We start from the raw sequence: 21,299 nt of genomic DNA, 5'->3' as shown, positions 1-21,299 counted from the left end.
AATAGCATTGTGTCATTTTCCCAACAATGTGAATTCTTCAGATAGGAGGTTTTGCGTTTTGGCCATCATGTATGTAAGTACATGGAGAAAGTGACATATAAAGTGATTCTGATCAGTTCTCCTGTCTGCTCCATTAAGACAGAGGTTCTCTAACAGTGTGCTGTGAGACAAGTCCAGGTGTGACTTGGGATTTTGTGACAACATCACATTGCGAAATTCACAAAAAAAAGGAAATTCTATAACATATAATATAGTTTTGACCAATTTCAACCTGGCATCCCTCTTTTGTGCATGTCATTGTAGTCGGAAACTCCAAATTATTTGAATCGGTTTTCACACATTTTCTAAAAAAGACGGTGTACTTTTGGCTCCGCCCCCTTAGCCAAGCCAAAAGTACACCCTGCGTATGTCACTGATCATATGACCTCAATCAATTACCCAGTTCTAGGCAACAGTTCTAGGCAACATAGAAGGGGGGGGGGGGGGGGACTTTTTTCTTATTTCCACAGCTCTGAGGTGTATTAAAGACATAGTTCAATGTTGAAAATGAGTAGTCTTCTCCTTTAATACATAAAGATGTAAAATAAACAAGAACTCACATTATGCATATGATATAAACATAACAGTAACGTTATATTCATGAACACACAAAAAGAAAATACACTTAAAAATAAACATTACTGACTGCATAGGCTACAACTGTAATGAAATTAATGATAAATGAGTCCGTAAACCAAATGTCCATAAAGACTCAATGTAATATTCATATTTAGACAATCCATGGTGCTTTTTTACCCCTTTTCTCAACAATTTAGTCGTTATGCCAATTGATTCCTCCCCACACACACATGTGTGTGTTGTCACTATTGTTGTATCCTACTGACTCACCTGCCAGTGAGGAGCCCCCACCAGGAGGACGGCGTAGAGCCTTCGTCCGACTCCTCCCGCCCAGGACTCCCTGCTGACAGGTGGCGCCCCAGACCGTAGGAGTTCTTGCAGTGACACAATATCACCTTCACCTGAACACGGGCCAATTGTGTTCATATATACGCTCAACAAAGCCGGATGCACAACGTTGGATTCAAACCCACTTTAACACTGTGCCACCCGAGTGCAGACAATGTAATATACATATTTAGACAATGTGTTTACAGTTTAGGCATTTAGCAGACGCTCTTAATCCAGAGTGACTTAAAGTTAGCAAAGAACACAAGATAATACATCATAAAACATCCAATCCATAAAAATAGTAATCTAATAAAGTAATACATAAGTAAACCAATAATCTAATAATAACTAATACATATGTAAACCAAGAACCTATCATCAGCCTACATTAAAACACTATAAGATGCTAGGCCAACAATGACCTGGCATCAGTCTATATACAAGTTACATTTTAGCCGTTGCATAATCCTGCAAGGTCATCAAGGCTAGGGCAATATACATTTTTAGACAACGCAATATACATTTTTAGACAATGCAATATTCATATTTAGACAAAGAAATACATCTACTTCCACATAACGTCTTCAAAGGGAGGACGTGTAACAACTAAATGTGTCTTCTTGACAAGGAGTTCTGGGCAGAAACAAACACCTCCTGCACAGTGGTGCAGGAGGTGCAAAAAAAACAATGTCCATGAAATAAATCACTTAAAAATGACAATATTTCCAGAGCAGCAAATCCACTATAGATGTGCTGATGAGACTTTAAACCATGTCAGTTAAAACCCTTCTTGCACTATTCACAACTTAAAGGCTTCAATTCAGTGTGAATTGTTCGAAAGTGTTTATTTAAGTTACTCTGACGTCCGAACGCTTTCCCACACTGGTGACAGTGGTAGGGCTTCTCTCCTGTATGAATTCTCTGGTGAAGTTTGAGACTACTGCTCTGGCTGAACCCTTTCCCACACTGGTCACAGTGGTAGGATTTCTTTCCAGTATGAATTCTCTGGTGATCTATGAGATTAGAGCTCAGCCTGAACTTTTTCCCACACTGGTCACAGTGGTAAGGCTTCTCTCCTGTATGAATTCTCTGGTGATCTTTGAGATTACCGCTCTTGCTGAACTTTTTCCCACACTGGTCACAGTGGTAGGGCTTCTCTCCTGTATGAATTCTCTGGTGATCTCTGAGAGTACTGCTCCGGCTGAACCGTTCCCCACACTGGTCACAGTGGTAGGGCTTCTCTCCTGTATGAATTCTCTGGTGCGCTTTGAGATCACCGTTCTGGCTGAACCCTTTCCCACACTGGTCACAGTGGTAGGGCTTCTCTCCTGTATGAATTATCTGGTGACGTTTGAGATGACTGCTCTGGCTGAACCGTTCCCCACACTGGTCACAGTGGTAGGGCTTCTCTCCTGTATGAATTCTCTGGTGACGTTTGAGAGTACCTCTCCGGCTGAACCGTTCTCCACACTGGCCACAGCGGTAAGGCTCCTCTCCTGTATGTATTCTCTGGTGAAATTTGAGATGATCTTTTCTGCTGAACATTGACCCACACTGATCGCAACTAAATGTTTTCTTTCCTCTTTGACTCTTCGTGGATGGCTTTTGCTTTAATGATTTCGGGTTCTGGGACAACTTGTTGCTCAAAGACAATCTTTGTCCTTCCACATGTTGCATCTTGTGTGATTCAAGTGTGTTTACAACTGACTCATAATCCCTGTTCCCCCAGTTATCACTGTCATCAGTATCAGATTCAGAACAGTGTGAAGAGATGAGCTGGTCATCACTAGTTGGTTGTGATGCTTGTATTGTCATGTGTTCAGTTGAGGTGCTGGCTTGAGGCTCTGTCTCTCTGTTTTCATCATCATCTTCTCTTTTCACTGCCAATAATGTCAACGATGACCCTGCAGCCTCCCCTGAGCTTAGAAGCATCTCCTGCTGTTCCTCTTTAGTCTGTGTAGGTTCTAGTTTCACCTGGACCAGACTGGAGCTCCTCTCCTGCTGTTCCTCTTTAATCTGTGGAGGTTCTAGTTTCACCTGGACCAGACTGGGACTCCTCTCCTGCTGTTCCTCTTTAATCTGTGGAGGTTCTGGTTTCACCTGGACCAGAATGGGGCTCCTCTCCTGCCGCTCAGGGGAAACCTCCTCTTTACACACAGGAAGTAGAGTGAGGTCTAGAAGGAGGAGAGAGGAGGAAGAACATCAGGGGAGAACAACTCAATAGCCAAATTCCAATTCCTCAATGTCCGCCTCCTCAGCACTCCAGCGTGAATCAGAAATGGTTCACATAACAAATGTTCATTTACTTTAGGGGGAGCACAGAGTGAGTAGAGAGGAGGCTCCCCAAGCCGCTTGGAGCGATGATAAGTGAGTGTACATTAAGTGTAGATTTCAGTGGCTTTCCCAACTTACCTAACCCTTAACAGAAGCGTTGAGTGCCTGTCTATTTTGTTGGCAAGGACGATGAATTAATAAATTAATTCCTGACAGTCAATGTGTTAATACAATAACACTGCACGCAGCTTGTAGATCGACCACTATGAACATATGATTCTGTAAATACAGACTTCTCTCTGTAGTAGTCAGTTGAAACATCCAGTTAATAAAACAGTACATACCTATCCTGTACAACTTTACTACAGGTTGCAGCATTGCATCAAACAGTCCATGCCTCTGGTCCATCTCTCTCTGTTCCTCTGACCATGTTAATGATCTTTTGGAGGCCATCTCTCTTGATAGCGTAGATCTCTCCCTGTGGTGCTCTGTGGAAATAGAATAAAAAACATTTAGTTTTCATTCATCAACCTTACATACCACAGAGAAGATCACTGAAGAGCTTCAACAATACAGTGGTAGCATTTTGTTCAATCAACATCACATTTAGAAGACTTTCATGATACCTTTAAAATACTTTACAAAGAATCACTTCTAAAGAATTTGTCAAATGTAAGTGTTTTACTTGGTAGAACTGCTGATACCAATTTAAAAATCACTCCCAGTGTGAAGTGGGCGGTGTGGTCATCACAGTGGTCATCATAGTGATGGAAGCTCACTTCAAAAAATAAATACATTTATTGAAAATAATCTTTATTAAAGTTCTGTCTTTGAGTTCTTCGGGCAGTTCCTTCGATCTCATGATTCTCATTTGCTCTGACATACACTATGAGATATACTGTCTTATATAGACAGGTGTGTGCCTTTCCCAATCAAGTCCAATCAATATAATTAAACACAGCTGGATTCCAATGAAGGTGTAGAACCATCTCAAGGATGATCAGACGAAATGGACAGCATCTAAGTTATATATACGAGTGTTACATCAAAGTGGTTTTATATAAATTTCATCATGTGTCTCACTAGCCAATCACAGCACGTGACACATACACCCCTAGTATAACATGATGCAACCCAGTGTGAAGTGGGTGGTGTGGTCATCACAGTGGTCATCATAGTGATGGAAGCTCACTTCCAAAAAAAAATTGATTTTTGGAAGTCCATAATCTTATTTATAGTAGGGGGTACTAAGCACAAAAAATGGCCAAATCGTTACGCGGCGGATAAAAGCATGAAATTTGATACAGATGTCCCTTGGGTCATCCTAAAACATCCTAGAAGGGGTGCCCAAAAAAATCTTAAACAGGAAGTGAGTTATGGACAAAATTCAAAATGGACACCTAAACTGTTGACCGTTGACTCAAAAGACACCAAAAGAATCTCCAAAAAGCATAACATTTGGCACATATGTCCCTTGGGTCATCCTAAGACATCCTAGAAGGGGTGCCCAAAGGAATCTGAAACAGGAAGTGAGTTATGGACTAAATTGAAAATGGCCGCCTAGTGTTGTCGATTGACTCAAAAGACAACTAAAGAATCTCATAAAAGCATACAATTTGGCACACATGTCCTTTTGGTCATCCTAAAACATCCTAGAAGGGGTGCCCAAAAAAATCTTAAGCAGGAACTGAGTTATTGACAAAATTGAAAATGGCCGCCTACAGTGTTATCCATTGACTCAAAAGACAACTAAAGAATCTCATAAAAGCATACAATTTGGCATACATGTCCCTTGGGTCATCCCAAGACATCCCAGAAGGGGTGCCCAGAAAAATCTTAAACAGGAAGTGAGTCATTGACAAAATTGAAAATGACCGTCTACAGTGTTGTCGATTGACTCAAAAGACAACTAAAGAATCTCATAAAAGCATACAATTTGGCATACATGTCCCTTGGGTCATCCTAAGACATCCTAGAAGGGGTGCCTGAAATTATCTGAAACAGGAAGTGAGTTATTGACTAAATTGAAAATGGCCGTGCCCGTGTACAGTGTTGACAGATGATGCAAAAGACACTCATAAAAAATAATCTCATATAAAAGCATGAAATTTGGTACAAATGTCCCTTGGGTGATCTGAATGCATCCTAAGGGGTGCCAAAAAAAGTTGTAATAGTCTCTCAATGGAAAACACTCCTCCCACACGGGCTGCACTGCTACAATATTCAAATCGAGCAGCCAATCTGGCATTTGGTCCAGAAGCCTGAAAGCTATGTAATCTCTACCATCTCCTGACAAATATGGATGGATTAAAGTCGCTGATTCGTGGACACCTTTATGGACACTCTTGCCAGAGGCTGCTTAAGTTTGTAGAGAACTCAAGTGTGGCTGCAAAGCTGAGCCCTTCTGTTCGAGAAAGTGTAGATGCCGGGATGCTGGGTTACCTTGCAGAGCATTATGCCAATGTGCTGGTAATTGCGAAATGGCACACATGAATACATGTAGTTACTAAACACTAATCACAAAAAAACAGTAATGATCAAGAAGAAAATACATGAGAAGATAGAGTGTAAAACAAGCAAGAAGATGTAGAGTGCAAAATAAATAAGATGCAGAGAGTAAAATAAGAATATGCAGAGTAAGATAAGATGCAGAGTAAAATAAATAAGAATATGCAGAGAGTTAGATAAATAAAGAAGATTCAAAGAGTACAATAAAAAAAATATGCAGAAAGTAAAATGAATAAGTGATGTAGAAATGAAAACAGAAGGTAGACTACAAAATATGTCGTATTGAGTCTGCATAATATGCAGACTGCCATGGTCAACTGTTTAAACAGCCATTTAGAATTTCTTCAACTAAAAAGTTTAATAAACAAGCAAATAAATAACCTCTTCTAGGATATATTAAGAAGCACTCAATGTACGTACATAATTATACACTTTTATGACGTCCCTTTATGTTTTCTTTTGTTTCAACTGCTTTAGGCGGTCACTTCCTGTTTAAAACCTTTTTGGGCACCCCTTGTAGGATGCGTTCAGATCACCCAAGGGACATTTGTACCACATTTCATGCTTTTATGAGATTCTTTAGGTATCTTGCATCATCTTTCAACACTGTAGGCGGCCATTTTCAATTTAGTCAATAACTCACTTCCTGTTTCAGATTATTTTGGGCACCCCTTCTAGGATGTGTTAGGATGACCCAAGGGACATATGTGCCAAATTGTATGCTTTTTGGAGATTCTATAGGCTTTTTGAGTCAATCGCCAGCACTGTAGGCGGCCATTTTCAATTTAGTCAATAACTCACTTCCTGTTGAAGACTTTTTTGGGCACCCCTTCTAGGATGTCTTAGGATGACCCAAGGGACATGTGTGACACATTTTATACTTTTTGGAGATTCTTTAGTTGTCTTTTGAGTCAATCGACAACACTAGGTGGCCATTTTCAATTTGGTCAATAACTCACTTCCTGTTTCAGAATTTTTTGGGCACCCCTTCTAGGATGTCTTAGGATGACCCAAGGGACATGTGTGACACATTTTATGCTTTTTGGAGATTCTTTTGGTCTCTTTTGAGTCAACGGTCAACAGTTTAGGTGGCCATTTTGGATTTTGTCCATAACTCACTTCCTGTTTAGGATTTTTTTGGGCACCCCTTCTAGGATGTTTTAGGATGACCCAAGGGACATCTGTATCAAATTTCATGCTTTTATCCGCCGCGTAACGATTTTTCACTTAGTACCCCCTACTATTATAGGTTATTAATGTATCGCTAGCCAATCACAGTGCTGAATAGAGTCAGCCAATAGAGTCGGCCAATCACAGTACAGGAAAGTGGGCCAGGTGGGCCAATCACAGTGCAGGAAACTAATACTAATGAGGTGTCCCCACCCCACTTATAGGGGCGGTTACACCGCCCAAAAATGAAGGAGCACCAGAACAGATTAGGAGCACCTACCAAAGTTTAAGGAGCACCCATATGTATCAAGTATTATTTTATTTGTTTTACATAATTAATGAAAAACAATAACATAACTATGTGATTTACAAATATCCTACAATGATGAAAGTAGCCTTAAAAATGCATGGTAGACCACTGGGACTTTATGTATTATTCTGGGGCCAGCATTTAAAATGTAATGTCCTGACTCTGTCCCTCATCCATCCTTCTCTTCAAAGAGACTGAGTATTGCGGCTGATAATAGTTCCAATGACTGGGAGATTCAAAAAACTGTATGACGCGCATTAAACATGTAAAATACACAGTTCCAAACAAATGCTCAAGCTTAAAAGTGTTTACTGTGCAGTGTCACCAAATTATTACAATTTACAATTTACAATAAATAAATCTGTAATAAATATGTGCACCAAATAACTTAAACAGTGAGCAATTAACAATAATACAAAAATGCGGTCAACAAAAATATAGCTCTCCCAGCTCACCCCACCTCCATGGTCAAATCAGCCTTAGAGTGAGCAGGTGAGAGCCACTACTTTGTAGACACTGAGGCCACCCACAGCGACACTCCCACTACCTAGGTGCCAATGCGGTGCCTTCATCAATCACATACCAATAACCCACTCTAGTGCACACTTGGCTCCTACACTGAGGTATCAAACATCTCCAGATGAGGACCCTCTACACTGATTCCATTCCATCACATGTTCATCTGTTTTTTTGTTCCACTTTCATAGCCTATTTAGATAATATAATTGGAATTTCTAAGTTATAAAATAATGTACTTTGACAAGCGGCGCTGGTGAGATCGCACTTATAGCGCTGGAACAACAGCAACGCCCCACACCGTTGTGTCAATGAGTTAACTACACGCTACATGCTATTACAGGGCTCGATATTAACGGTTGTCCACTTTTCCTGACAAGTAATTAACAATTAAGGACATGCAGATTAAAATCGTAGTTGTCCGTCGGACAAGTTAACATTTTCTCCACAATAATGTGACGCTCATGTGAAGCATAACACTCTCTCGGTTATGCACCGTTGTATCATATGGAGAAGTCTACTCATTGTTGTAGTTGTCCCATACATCATTGTACTTAGCTTAGCTGTACATTTCTCAAGATGAAATTCAAAACACATTGATTTTAGACTGGCAGGGCTTGACATTAACTTTTTGAGGCAGAAGTTTCCCATTCACTTGTACAGGCACTAAACCTATATATACGTTTATAGGTTTGAAGTGCTTATGTGGCCAATAGTCGCTTCTTTTGGGCCTGTTTTTATAGACCCGATTGTTTATTTCTCTCGCAAAATCTGGCAACACTGATCACTTGGCTTTGAAGAGGAGCAGATCTACAAGCTCTCAACATGTCAAACTTCAATGCATGGTGGGCTTGTATTTTTATTTATTTTTTTCGTTCACGTTCAAATCCCATGCCATCGAACAAAAACTATTTGGGTCAGCTCTAAATATGTTTTTAAATGGCCATCGGCCGTCCCTTTTCTCTAAATATAAAAGAAAAACATTTTAAAAACACACTAATGGCCACATTATAATGTTTTCTTTTCTTTCTTTTTTGTATTTTATGTACAACCAATCATACTATCCATCTCATCCATATGACTAGTCCGGAGGATAGAGACGATATTTTAGGGGAATCGTTCACTTTTTCATAAAAGCATGAAACTTGGTACACTTCTACAGTTTGGGGCCCCTGAACATTTTCAGATATGGAGCCATCGCGAAAACGCCCCCTGGTGGCCATTTTACTTTCCGCCATTACCAAATAATGTATTTTGCATCATATCTCCTAAACCAAACATGATAATACAGAATAGGTGATGTCCACACCCATGTTTTGATGGTTAAGGATTACAGTGATACCATAAAACAGAGGTTCTCAAACTGTGGGTTAGGACCCCAAATTGAGTCATAGGAAGGTGGCAGTGGCTACATTAACTGAAACAGATAAAATGTGAATCCTTCCAATTAAGTCTGTTTTTTGAAAATCATAAAACTATTATAATGGTTCTGGCAACAGATATAGGCTATATACTTTACTGTATTCTTCCATTTACAAATATGTAAATATTTGTATCATTATCGCCGCAATGCTGTTGATGTAATGATAATGAATTTATCTGTATAGCGCTTTTCCAAATCAGGCTACAAAGTGCTTTAAAGAGTAAGATAATAAAAAATCTGGATGATGATCATATCAGATAAAATCAGTATATAAAATGTAATTTAATATAATTTATAAACGCTGAAATTCCAATGGAATAACACAGAATTTAATAAATTGTGATCTATAAGTTCACAATGCATCTTGATGTGACCTGTGAGCTTGCAGATTGGCTGTTTTCACTACAATGACAATTTCTTCTTTTTAAACCTGGTGTTTCATCGGGATGGGGAACAATTATTTTAGCACTTAGTGACTGCACCTTTCAACAGAATAGATTAGAACATGATAAACATCTATGTAAGCACACAAAACAAGTATTATTTTAACATGGACTTGGGACACCCAGCTTAAACCTGGGGCCAGTAAGCAAATTGGTGATAACAATAATGGCTGCCTTGAAACATAAGGGACCAGTTGTGTCATGCATGCTCTGGGCCCTATCTTTCCTTAGCCCTTATCCCTAAATGTATTAGCCATATTTTACCAGTTTGAAAAACATTCCCAAAATAGATCAACTAGCCAATCTACATCGTTGTGAGCTTCTATTTGAACTGCCGGCATTTAAAAATGTTTTTCAAAATAGTAAAAAAGGGGGGAACCTCTAGACCTATCTACTGTACCTTACTAACCTCCATACAGTACCTCCACCTCCCACTCACACATCCCTGCTCCTGGGGTACCAATGCACCTCTATCCCCCACCAATCCCTGGGCTCTGTCCGGGGTCAGAGCCTCCCCTCTATGATATACAGTAGCGCACCAGATAATGTATGTTAGCAAGCACATGTAATTTGAAACAAATTACGTCCAAACCTAATTGTACATAATATTAACTTTAATCTCAGAAAATAAGAAAGGATGTTTGAATGTTTGGGAATGTTCCAGGAACATAGCACGCAGTTGAACACAGGGCCCTTGGAGAAAGAGTACCCAACAACCTTTTAAAAAGCTTACTCTATGTGTGTGTTAGAATAGAAAGCCGTGGAACATACAGCAGGACTCTGGGAACATAGGAATGACCCTTCTCAGATATTGTGATTTCCTTTTTTCAACGTCACTGAAAAAGTAAGAGTGGCTTATCATCGGTATTGGCTGAGAATGAGGGTGTCTAGGCCCCTGGATTGCTGAGGTGGAGCAACACCTACCATCATCTCTCAGTACTTAATACAAGTCTTAGTTACCCAAGCCATGCTACTCATACACTGAGGTTCTTTGGGATCTAACCCAGAACCTTGTGATCCAAAGGCGAGTGCTCTACTAACTGAGCTACCTGGACACAAACAACGTGATTGAATTGACCATTACCTATTCACCTGAACAGTTTATGATGTTGTACATGATATTATTGTAATCATTGACCATCAAAACATACGTGTAGACATCACCTATTCTTTATTATAATGTTTGGTTCAAGGGTTATGATGCAAAATAAATAATTTGGTTATGGCGGAAAGTAAAATGGCCTCCATGACCACCATGGGGCGTTTTTGCGATGGCTCCATATCTGAAAATGTTCAGGGGCCCAAACTGTACAAGTGTACCAAGTTTCATGCTTTTATGAAAAGGTGAACGATTTTCATCTCTATCCTCCGGACTAGAGCTCATTTTTACACAGACAAGTAAATGTAGTGCCCGGACAAGTGAATGGGACATTTACTTGTGCCTCAAAAAGTTAATATCAAGCCCTGAGTACCATATAAATACTGTAGCTATTACAGTAAGGCACTCTGATTGCATGTCATTCTCTGTCAAATATAATATGAAATATTAAAATATATTTATAATAATATTAATTCAGAAATAGCAGCATTATCAGCCACAATGTGTATTTGTCATTTTAAAAGAAAAGACAAAATCCCCCAATTTCTTTAGGAAATAAATACTACAGCCAGAGAGCCACACAAGCTGTAACATAAACAAAGTATGTCAAACTAGAAAAAGTGCTCCTCGGAGCACAGATCTCCCCCAGGTCAGGTAGGATAGTGTGGGGCAGCAATGTTGGGAATTCGTAAATGAGTCTGGAATGTGAAAAATCAGGCGGATCGGACGGATCCGTCTTGATCAGTTGACTATAGAGATCATGTGTACCGAGTAATATAAAAAAATGAGATTTATATAAGTTGGCCTCCTGGTGGCGTTATAATAGGGCAATGTTGAAAGGGTGGCACTTGTTTGTCAACGTAGTGCAAATGTGCGTGCGAAGTTTCACCACAATCGGACGCTGCGTTCATGATTTGCAACATTTTGTTCAAAACGGGCCACTCCTGAAAACTTTAGATGTCAATCTTAGCCAATCAGGATGGAATATGAAAAATGTAACAGATCCGTCTTGATCACATGACTATAGAGATGATGTCTACCGATTTGCGTGAAATTTGGATAAAATGTGAAGAAGTAATATAATAAAATGAGTTTTATGTAAGTCGGCCTCCTGGTGGCGCTATAAATGGCAGATGTGAAAAATGCAGGGCAAAGGTTTTTCCCTGACCTCGGCGTGCACATACACAGTTTTACACAGATCGGAGCAGTTATAGGTAAATAAGGTAAGTGGCAAGTTATAGCGCCACCATGAGGCTGTTTTGAAAATGTTCAAGTGGCATTTCTTCCTCGGCATAGTGGGAATGTGCGTGCAAAAGTTCACGGAAATTGCATGCTGTGTTCATGATTTGAGGCATTTTGTTCAAAACGGAAGACTCCTGCAAACTTTGGAAGCCATTTTTTGCCAATCAGGATGGAATATGAAAAATCTGAAACCCAGTTTCGTGTAATGACTATAGAGATACTGTGTACCGATTTGCGTGACGTTTGGGTAAAATCTGTAGGAGTGCTGTCAAAAAATGTGTTTTGCAAAAAGCGGCCTCCTGGTGGCACTATAACAGTAGCCTGGTAAACCCCCTCCCTCCGGAAATCTCATTTGCATTTGATTTCAGGGAGGTCTGGGATTGCGAAGGGAGTAGAGATGGCCGAACACTGCGTGTCCGAAACAATCAGCGGCTGCTAGGGGCGGGATCATCCAATCACCTGCCTAGTAGCTTGAAAAAAAGAAAAACTGTCTGTCATCGATTCTGCGCCCGGAGTCTCAGATGCAAGTACGCTGTGAAACAAAATGTGTGTCGCAAGCTTTCTTCCATTTGACGGTGTCAGGTTACTATAACAGGCCCATGTGAAAAAATTGGGGCAAACGTTCTGAATTGGCATCCAGGGAGTGTGTGTGCACAGTTTCGCTGCGATCAAGCCAACGGTGCCGGAGATTACCTTATCACGGTCGCACGCGCACGCACACACAAACACACACACGGTGAAAGACACTCTCTCGCCATGCCTTTCGGCCTGGCGGAGACAATAATGGAAATACAGCATTTCATTATGTTATGTTAAATTAGTTCACAGCATATCTTATTTAAAGTAATATATTGTCTCCGGTTTTGAACCTAGCCCACTGATCTGATGTGGAGAGTTCATATCTAGGGAACATGTACCCACACTTTTATGTTTTCTCTCTGTGAAATGTTGAAGTTGTGTATTGTATTAGAATAGAAGCATTGTATGGGATATCAACCATTCTAGGCCTAGTGGCTACCCCTGCTATTCAGTTCATTGCAAACATGGACTTGTTTACAAGCTTGTAGATCGGCTATTTTCACTGAAAGTTCACCCCAGAACAGGGACACAGGGATTAATGTGGTTAAAATAAGTAAATAAAGAGTGGTTGTAATAGCTTTAGTTGTATTGTTAACAGGAAGGTTAGCATCCCCATCTACTGTTAGCATTCAGCTCATGTTAATAAATGTATGTGTTAAATGTAGGTCCTAATGAGGTCACAACAGTCATGTTATTGTAAAATCTTCTACAATGACCATGAATTCCACAACACATTCCAACAACACACAGAGGTTATTTTACATCATGTCGCTGTTGGAAATTAGAACAATATCTGGAGCAGAAACAGAAGCAGTGTCAGAGAATGATTCACTGATGTACATTTTTACTATTAACTAATTCATTTACATTGAATAAATGCAAAAAGCTTGAAGAAAATATCAATCTTTCCTTCTCTTTCCTTGCGGAACCTGGCTCCGCCTCATTCCTGACGGCCTCCCACCCCGGAACTGTTTAATGTACATATTGTTCTTTCTGTCATTAAATGTTTTGATGAATTGAGTACAAAAGACCCCAATGGAAACAACCAATAGTGCCTTCTTGGGTTTAAAATCCTCTTAGCAGACGTTGTATTGAACTGTACTATCCTGTGCTTTTATTTTGCAAACTGTAATAAAGTATTCAATCAATCAATCACTGGCGTGCCAATAATCACGGTAAAGCTCACCCTCTCATGTAATCTTGCTTAATTCTAGGCCTAGTAGCTACCCTAACCCTGAAACATGACTGTCTGACAGTCATGATGAAACTTCAAACTGTTTGTTGCACTTTCTCCATTTACAGCCCATTGGGTTAGATTTCAATTATAAAGTGCTTACCTCATGGCCACGGATGTTACAATTTACATCGGGTGGGTCTAAGTACCTGTATCTTCCGTATTGTTCAATAAAAAGTATTTTAATCCAATCGGCAGCCATTTTCTAACAAAGTTATTATATATCAGGGTGCAATACACCTCCCGACCGATAGGGTCGCGTAGTTGAAAGAATATGGAGAAATTCGGAGAAAATGACCATCGATCGAATAAAAATGCTTTTTATTGAACAACACGGAAGATACGGGTACTTAGACCCACCCGATGTACATTGTAACATCCGCGGCCATAAGGTCAGCACTTTATAATTGAAATCTCAACATGTATGTAGCTGTAAATGGAGAAAGAGCAAAAAGCAGGTTGAAGATCCGCCATGACGCTCTGGACGGACGAGCGTCGTGTGATCCATGGCTAGTGGCTACCCTTGCTATTCAGTTCATTCAGTAAAACATGGACTTGTTTGACAACAGTCATGTTATTGTAAAACCTCCTACAATGACCATGAATTCCACAACACATTCCAACAACACACATTTGATCTGCTAGGACTGCTGTAGCAGCTATGCTAGCACACTATGCTAACTGCTTAGCTTATTGTCCTTATCCACGGTGTGGGTTAATATGTGACGCAGTAACATTCTCAACACAAACACACATTCTGTAGTGAAAACAACAAGAAGATACTTCTTCTTCTTCTTCTTTTAGGTTTCCGGCAGGCTGTACACTAACGCGTGTAATGCTGCCCTCCACAGGCGAAGGGTTTTACTGTTTTACCCTACACTTTATTATATAGTTCAGTAGAGTGGAGAAACCTCAGGACTGCTTTTCCAATTTTCTGGGAATTCACCTCTGATGTAAAGATAGTCTTTACGGAGAAGACTTTAAGCCCCTGGTCTGTCATTTCCTCAAGCATCTGCTGTCTCTCACTACTGTACTTCTCACATGAGAACAAGACATGTTGTACTGTCTCCAGCTGTCCACATTGGCAAAGCCCGTCTGGGTGTTTGCCTATGATGTTTAGGCAATTGGCTAACCCACAGTGTCCCAGTCTCAGCCTGGTTAATACAATTTCATCCCTTCTCCCAGAACCCATTGCACACCTCTTTTTTTTAATAGACGGCTGTACCGAAAAATACAGCCTCCCCCTTTCCTCCTCTGTCCACTCTTTTTGCCACTGAACCCCTAGCTGTTCTCTGCACACGCTAAAGCTCTCAAATTTTCCTAGTTGGACCTTCATATCAATGATTTCTTTTTTTAGAGCTTCCTTGGCCACGCCATCAGCCATTTCATTCCCCTCGACCCCAGAGTGCCCCGGTACCCACAGAAAAACAACCTTGCAGCCCATTCGCTCTACCCTATACATTCCACACATCACCTCCCAGATCAAGTCAGATCGTGCCTTTGATTCCCCCCCTCTCAGAGCCACCAGAGCAGCCGCAGAATCTGAACAAATTACAGTCTTTGCCGGTTTGACCTCCTCTATCCACCACACAGCCCATATAATTGCCAATAGTTCAGCTGCAAATACTGACATGTTGTCTGTTATCCGGATACTCTGCTGGATCTGAAGCCCCTCCACATACATTCCAAAGCCAGTTTTCCCAGAGACTGGGTCTTTAGACCCATCTGTGTATATCTTCACATATTCTTTTCCGTACTGCCCTAGGTACCTGTGCACTCGGTCACTTGTAAGCTCTTTTTTTCCCTCGTCCAACAGGGACAAATCCACCTCTAGCTCTGGGAGAAACCAGAATGGGATAGGAGACCACACTGACCAAATAACATTGTCCTGCTTTAACCCAATGTTAGCTGCTAACTGTTTTATGTGGTTGTTATATGCCAGGCCTGTGCCTTTAAGGGGGTGGGGCCTGGGAGTGAAACGTGATGACGTTGACGCACTGCTGTTGTGCCGGTGCGGAAGTGATAAGCTGCGAGTGAGTACCGGGAGAAAGATATTGTAACAGAAAAGATCACAAAGAGAGAAGCATCCGTTGAAAAGTATAACCTGTATGTTCCTGCCTGACCGTCAGTAATAAATGATACCCGTTCTCTACCAAGAAGTTGTATGGACTAATTCTATAAAGGTTACCACGTTAAACGAGCCACGTTTCCAGACGCTCCCAACCACGGTTCGGAGCTACAGAGGAAAATAGGTAACACTGGGGGCCCGTCCGGGATTCAACTCCTGCAAGGTAGAGACACGAGAATTGCTTTATTATTCGCCGAGGGAAAATGGAGGATTACAGAAATTACGGGACTGTTGAAAATAAAATGCATCGTTGCACAAATCCGTTCTGGACAGCAAATCAAGGCAACACCACCAACCCCTTTATGGTTAGCATGGAGCTAACGTTAGCCTCGCGGGAGTCAACCGTGCAGGGCCACGCATCACCAACGCACGTAAATATGGAATATCGTCCCACGTCACCACAACCAACTAATCCTTTCACAACATGGCCAGCCCAGCAAATGGCTACACACGGTGAGTCAGTGATGTTTAATCAGATGAGTTACCACCCCGCCCTTTGTTCAATGCCACTATATGGAGATGGAAGTAGCCACATTACAGCCCCTGCTCTCACAGCTGATGGACAGCACATTAACCCTTTCAACCCCATGAACTATAATTACTGTGTCACCAGCACCCCAGTTGCTCTGTATCAAGCACCTTACCTACCGGCTGCATTGCCCCCCACCCCATGTATGCCACAATATATGGGGCAGCTTTATGGAGCTCAAGCGATGGGCTACAACTACACCCCACCAAGGAATGCACAGCTGCCAATAGGAAATGAACAGGAACCATGTGATTATGACTGGCTTGACACAACATTGGCTAAGCCTATTACACACAGCTACCCCCAACCATCAGTGTGCTGTGATGACTTCGTGGGCAGCAGTGATGATGAACTTTGTAAAAGGGAGAGGATTCCCACCCTCCGACCAGGTCAGTTTGATGGGTCAGGTGCATGGAAAGACTTTGTTTATCAGTTTGAGAGCTGTGCACAAGCAAACCGCTGGTCAGAGAAGACCATGGTGGAGCAACTGAGGTTCAGTTTGTGTGGAGCAGCTGGCGCTATCGTTCATAAGAACCCAAGATCAAGCAAGTGGAGCTACCAGCGGATCGTGAACGAGATAGAGGCTGCTTATGGGCCATGCTCGGAGCACGCAGTGGCCATCGGCATCGAACTAAGACAAAGAATCCGACAACCAGATGAAGCCCTTCACACTCTGAGAGATGATATATACGAGAAGGTTTCTATTGCATATGCTGATCGCACCGAGCGTGAACAGGATGTCATTGGCGTGGAGATCTTCACAAACGCCCTGGCTGATGCTCAGGTGGTGCAGAAGCTTTTGGAGGAGCGGCCACGCACCCTGGCAAAAGCCTACGACATAGCCCACAGGTATGAGGCAACCAGGAGGGCCGCCAGAGCAGTCACGCAGTTGATGCGGACAGGCGCGCCTAGTTCCATGGAACGAAGAACCAGAGCAGCTACAGTACGTGAACATTCTGAATTAATGTGGCAGAAGGAACCAGAGGGGCCAGCTGTACAGTTTATGAATTCACCAAAGCGGGAGCCAAGGTCTTCCCAAGGGTGGCGCTCCCAAAGAGGTGACCGGCAAGGGAAGAAGGACTTTGGGGAGCTCATCTGTCACAACTGCTCCGGCATTGGCCATATACAGAGAAACTGCCCCTCCCCTCGTTACCCCAAGCAGCATGCCGTGAACGCTGAAGCAGTGCCAGCATCTGACTCAAGCACTGTGGTCATCAGCGCTAAAAATCAAGAAGAGGAGATGTGTGTCCAAGTAGTGATGCACGGATTGGAGGTCCGTGCCCTTCTAGACTCTGGTGCTCGGGGAAGTGTACTTCCTTTACATCATTATGAGTCCCTACCCCTCGAGGTCCGACCCGAAATACAACCATCAACCGCTCAAACCCTGCAGGGCCTTGGGCCGGAAAGTCTGCCAGTCCTAGGAGAAGTCGTCATCCCAATACGTGTCGGGAGGCACACCCCCAACGTGAGCTTCATCGTGGCAAGCACAGCTGAGGGCACAGAGGTTATATTGGGACATCCATTCCTGAGGCAGGCACGAGCCTGTTTGGACTACGGCCGCAGAGAAATCACCCTCTTCGGGGAGAAGGTACCTCACTGTAATGCCAACTCTGAACCAGAAACGCGCTTTGTCAGGGTGGCTCGCCGGACAGTATTGGAGCCGGGCCGCGAGTATATAGTCCCTGGCACCACCCACCACTCTTCTGCTGCCAAGGGGGAGCTGTTAATGAGCCCCACAAAGAACTTTGTCCAACAACACCATGTCCTAGTGGCTCGCGCCATTGTGCAGGTGCAGCGGCCAACAGACATCCCCATTCGAGTATACAACCCAGGTACCACATCTGTCGTCTTAAAGAAAGGAGCCATCGCTGGGGTCCTCCAACCGGCAGAGGTGATGGGGGAGGTGGGGTTCCAGTCACACAAGGACCGCACAGTGTTTGAACAAATTAACCATGACTCTGTTTCTGTACCTACCCACCTGCAGACCCTGTACACCGAGAGTTGTGCAAACTTTCCCGAGGATGATCGCCGTAGGCTGGCTGCCCTGCTTAATTCCTACCACGATGTCTTCTCTACGGGACCCACCGACCTCGGCCGCACCAGCCTCGTGAAACACGACATCCTGACCAACCCTGGACCACCCGTGAAACAACATCCCCGCAGAATGGCCAGTGACAAACAGGCTGCAGCAGACCAGCAGGTGCAGCAGGGCCTGGAAACGGGTGTAGCTCAGCCCAGTAACAGCAGCTGGGCCGCGCCAATCGTAATGGTGCGAAAGAAAGATCAGAGCTCCCGCCTGTGTGTCGATTACAGGCTCCTAAATGAGCGCACTATTAAAGACGCCTACCCCCTGCCCCGGATCCAAGACACACTGGACACCTTGTCCACTGCCAAGTACTTCAGCACGCTGGACTTGACATCAGGATACTGGCAGGTGGAGATGACCCCCAGGGCCCGCAAAGCTGCTGCTTTCTGCACACGTAAGGGCCTCTTCGAGTGGAATGTGATGCCTTTCGGGCTTTGTAATGCACCAGCCACCTTCCAGCGCTTGATGGACCGTGTCCTGGCCGGGCTGCAGTGGGAGACGTGCTTAGTGTATCTCGACGACATCATTGTTCTGGGGCGAGACATGACCCAAATGCTGGAGCGGCTCAGTCAAGTGTTCACCAGGCTGCGAGAGGCCAATCTAAAACTGAAACCATCCAAGTGCTGTTTGTTTCGTGAGCGAGTCTTCTACCTAGGGCACATTGTCTCCGCCCAGGGCGTCGCCACAGATCCCCAGAAGGTGAAGAAAGTGGTGGAGTGGCCCAGGCCTCAGAACGTCTCAGAGGTCAGACAATTTGTCGGGCTAGCATCCTACTACAGAAGATTTGTGCAGGATTTTGCCACGGTGGCCAGGCCACTGCATGAGCTCACTAAGAAGTATGCACGCTTCAACTGGACAGACGAGTGCCAGGAGGCATTCGAGGTGTTGAAGGTCCGGCTGACAACGACACCGGTACTCGCCTACCCGTTGGACAGTGGCGAATTCTTCCTGGACACTGACGCCAGCGACTGGGGGGTCGGGGCAGTCCTCTCCCAGATTCAAGAGGGTGAGGAGAGAGTTCTGGCTTATGGAAGTAGAAGGCTGTCTCCTACCGAACAAAACTACTGCACCACCAGACGGGAGCTCCTGGCCGTAGTGGAGTTCACCTCTCACTTCAGACAGTATCTGCTGGGGAGGCCCTTCACTGTGCGGACCGATCACAGCAGTCTGCGTTGGTTGACCAGGATGAGGGAGCCGGAAGGACAACTTGCTCGCTGGATGGAGAAATTGGCAGAGTACGACTTCCAGGTGGTCCACCGGCCAGGGAGACACCACCAAAATGCTGATGCACTGTCCAGGAGACCGTGTAGAAATCTATGTCCCTGCAACTTGGCGGAGCCCGGCCCCAACAACGTCCAGTACCAACACAAGGGGGTGCAATGTAACCTGGCAGACAGTTCGACTGAGTGGGTCCTTCTCACAACACCTCCGGAGCAACGTCTAGTGGGGGTAGCTGATGCTTCCAGCCACGATGCTCGCGACTACCTCCCGGCACATCCGAGCATCAACAGGGTGAGAGAGTCCCTCCAGGCAACCCTGTTTGGAGGTTGGACTCAAGAGCAGTTGAAACTAGCCCAGAAGACTGATCTAGACATAGCGCCCGTGTGTAAGTGGATAGAAGATGGGGAGGGCCGGCCACCCTGGGTTGCCGTAGCACCCTCAAGCCCCGCCACCAAAGCCTACTGGGCACAGTGGAAACGACTCTATCAGAAAGATGGGGTCATATTGAGAAAATTTTACTGCAATGAGGGAAAGGTGTTCTACCCACAAATCCTGCTGCCACGTACATACCGCACCTGTGTGATGGAGCAGATGCATGATGGCCCGGTGGGTGGCCACTTCGGGGTGGAGAGGACCCTTACTCGTCTGCAGACCAGGTACTTCTGGTACAACATGAAAGATGATGTCACCCTGTGGTGCCGCACCTGCACCAACTGTGCTGCCAAGGCTCGTCCTAAGAAAACTCCCCAGGCAGCTATGGGCACTGTGAAGGTCGGTGCCCCCATGGAACGGATTGCAGTCGACATAATGGGCCCATTAAACGAGACTGAGAGACACAACCGTTACATATTGGTGGTCCAAGACTACTTCAGCAAGTGGGTGGAGGCCTATCCACTCCCCAACCAGGAAGCAATTACAGTGGCTGAGAAGATTGCCTCCGAGTGGGTGTGCAGGTATGGGGCCGCTTATTCCTTACACAGCGATCAGGGTACGAACTTTGAGTCTGCTGTGTTCCAAGAAATGTGCAAGCTGTTGGGGATTGAAAAGACCCGAACCACTCCATTTAATCCGAAGTCTGATGGCCAAGTGGAGCGTTTTAACGCCACCCTGCAGAAAGTCCTGGCTACCACGGCTGAGCGATGCCATTGGGACTGGGATGTCATGATCCCTTATGCCCTCATGGCTTATCGAGCCACTAAACACAGCTCCACAGGGTTGTCACCCAACATGATGCTGTACGGACGGGAAATCACAGAGCCAGTCGACCTGGTAACTGGAGTGTCACTTGACCACAATGCTGCCAGTTCTCCCCCACACTATGTCCTGCAGCTCAGAGAACGGTTGGAACTTTCTCACCAGCTGGCCCGGGAGGCTCTGGGAAGGTCAGCCGAGCGTGCCAAGCGACAATACGACAAAAACATTTGTCAAGTCCAATACCAAGTCGGAGATGCAGTATGGTACCTCATTAAAGGCACCAAGAGAGTGAAAAACAAAGTGCGTAAATTTCTGCCTTCCTACGAGGGTCCCTTCTTCATTGTGGGCCAACTGGATGACTTAGTCTACCGAATTCAAAAGAACCAGAGGGCCAA

General features: G+C 43.9%; 1 protein-coding gene across 1 annotated transcript in view; it reads right to left on the bottom strand.

The window, feature by feature from the left end:
* Positions 1-1,176: 1,176 nt before the first annotated feature.
* Positions 1,177-21,299, bottom strand: part of LOC308086410 (uncharacterized protein) — a gene marked incomplete at its 3' end in the record, with an annotated part of 38,032 nt that continues 17,909 nt past the window's right edge. Inside the window, exons 4-5 of the mRNA XM_080429931.1 lie at positions 1,914-3,048; positions 1,177-1,190 (exon numbers count right to left, since the gene is read on the bottom strand). Of these exons, the coding sequence (XP_080286057.1) occupies positions 1,177-1,190; positions 1,914-3,048 (1,149 nt within the window). The remainder of the gene's footprint in view (positions 1,191-1,913; positions 3,049-21,299) is intronic.

The sequence above is a fragment of the Gymnoscopelus braueri genome (assembly GCF_963280865.1).
Source record: "Gymnoscopelus braueri genome assembly, chromosome: 6".
In the NCBI taxonomy this organism is placed as follows: domain Eukaryota; kingdom Metazoa; phylum Chordata; class Actinopteri; order Myctophiformes; family Myctophidae; genus Gymnoscopelus; species Gymnoscopelus braueri.
Note: the sequence above shows the minus strand (reverse complement) of the source record. Positions and strands in the feature narration are given on the sequence as shown.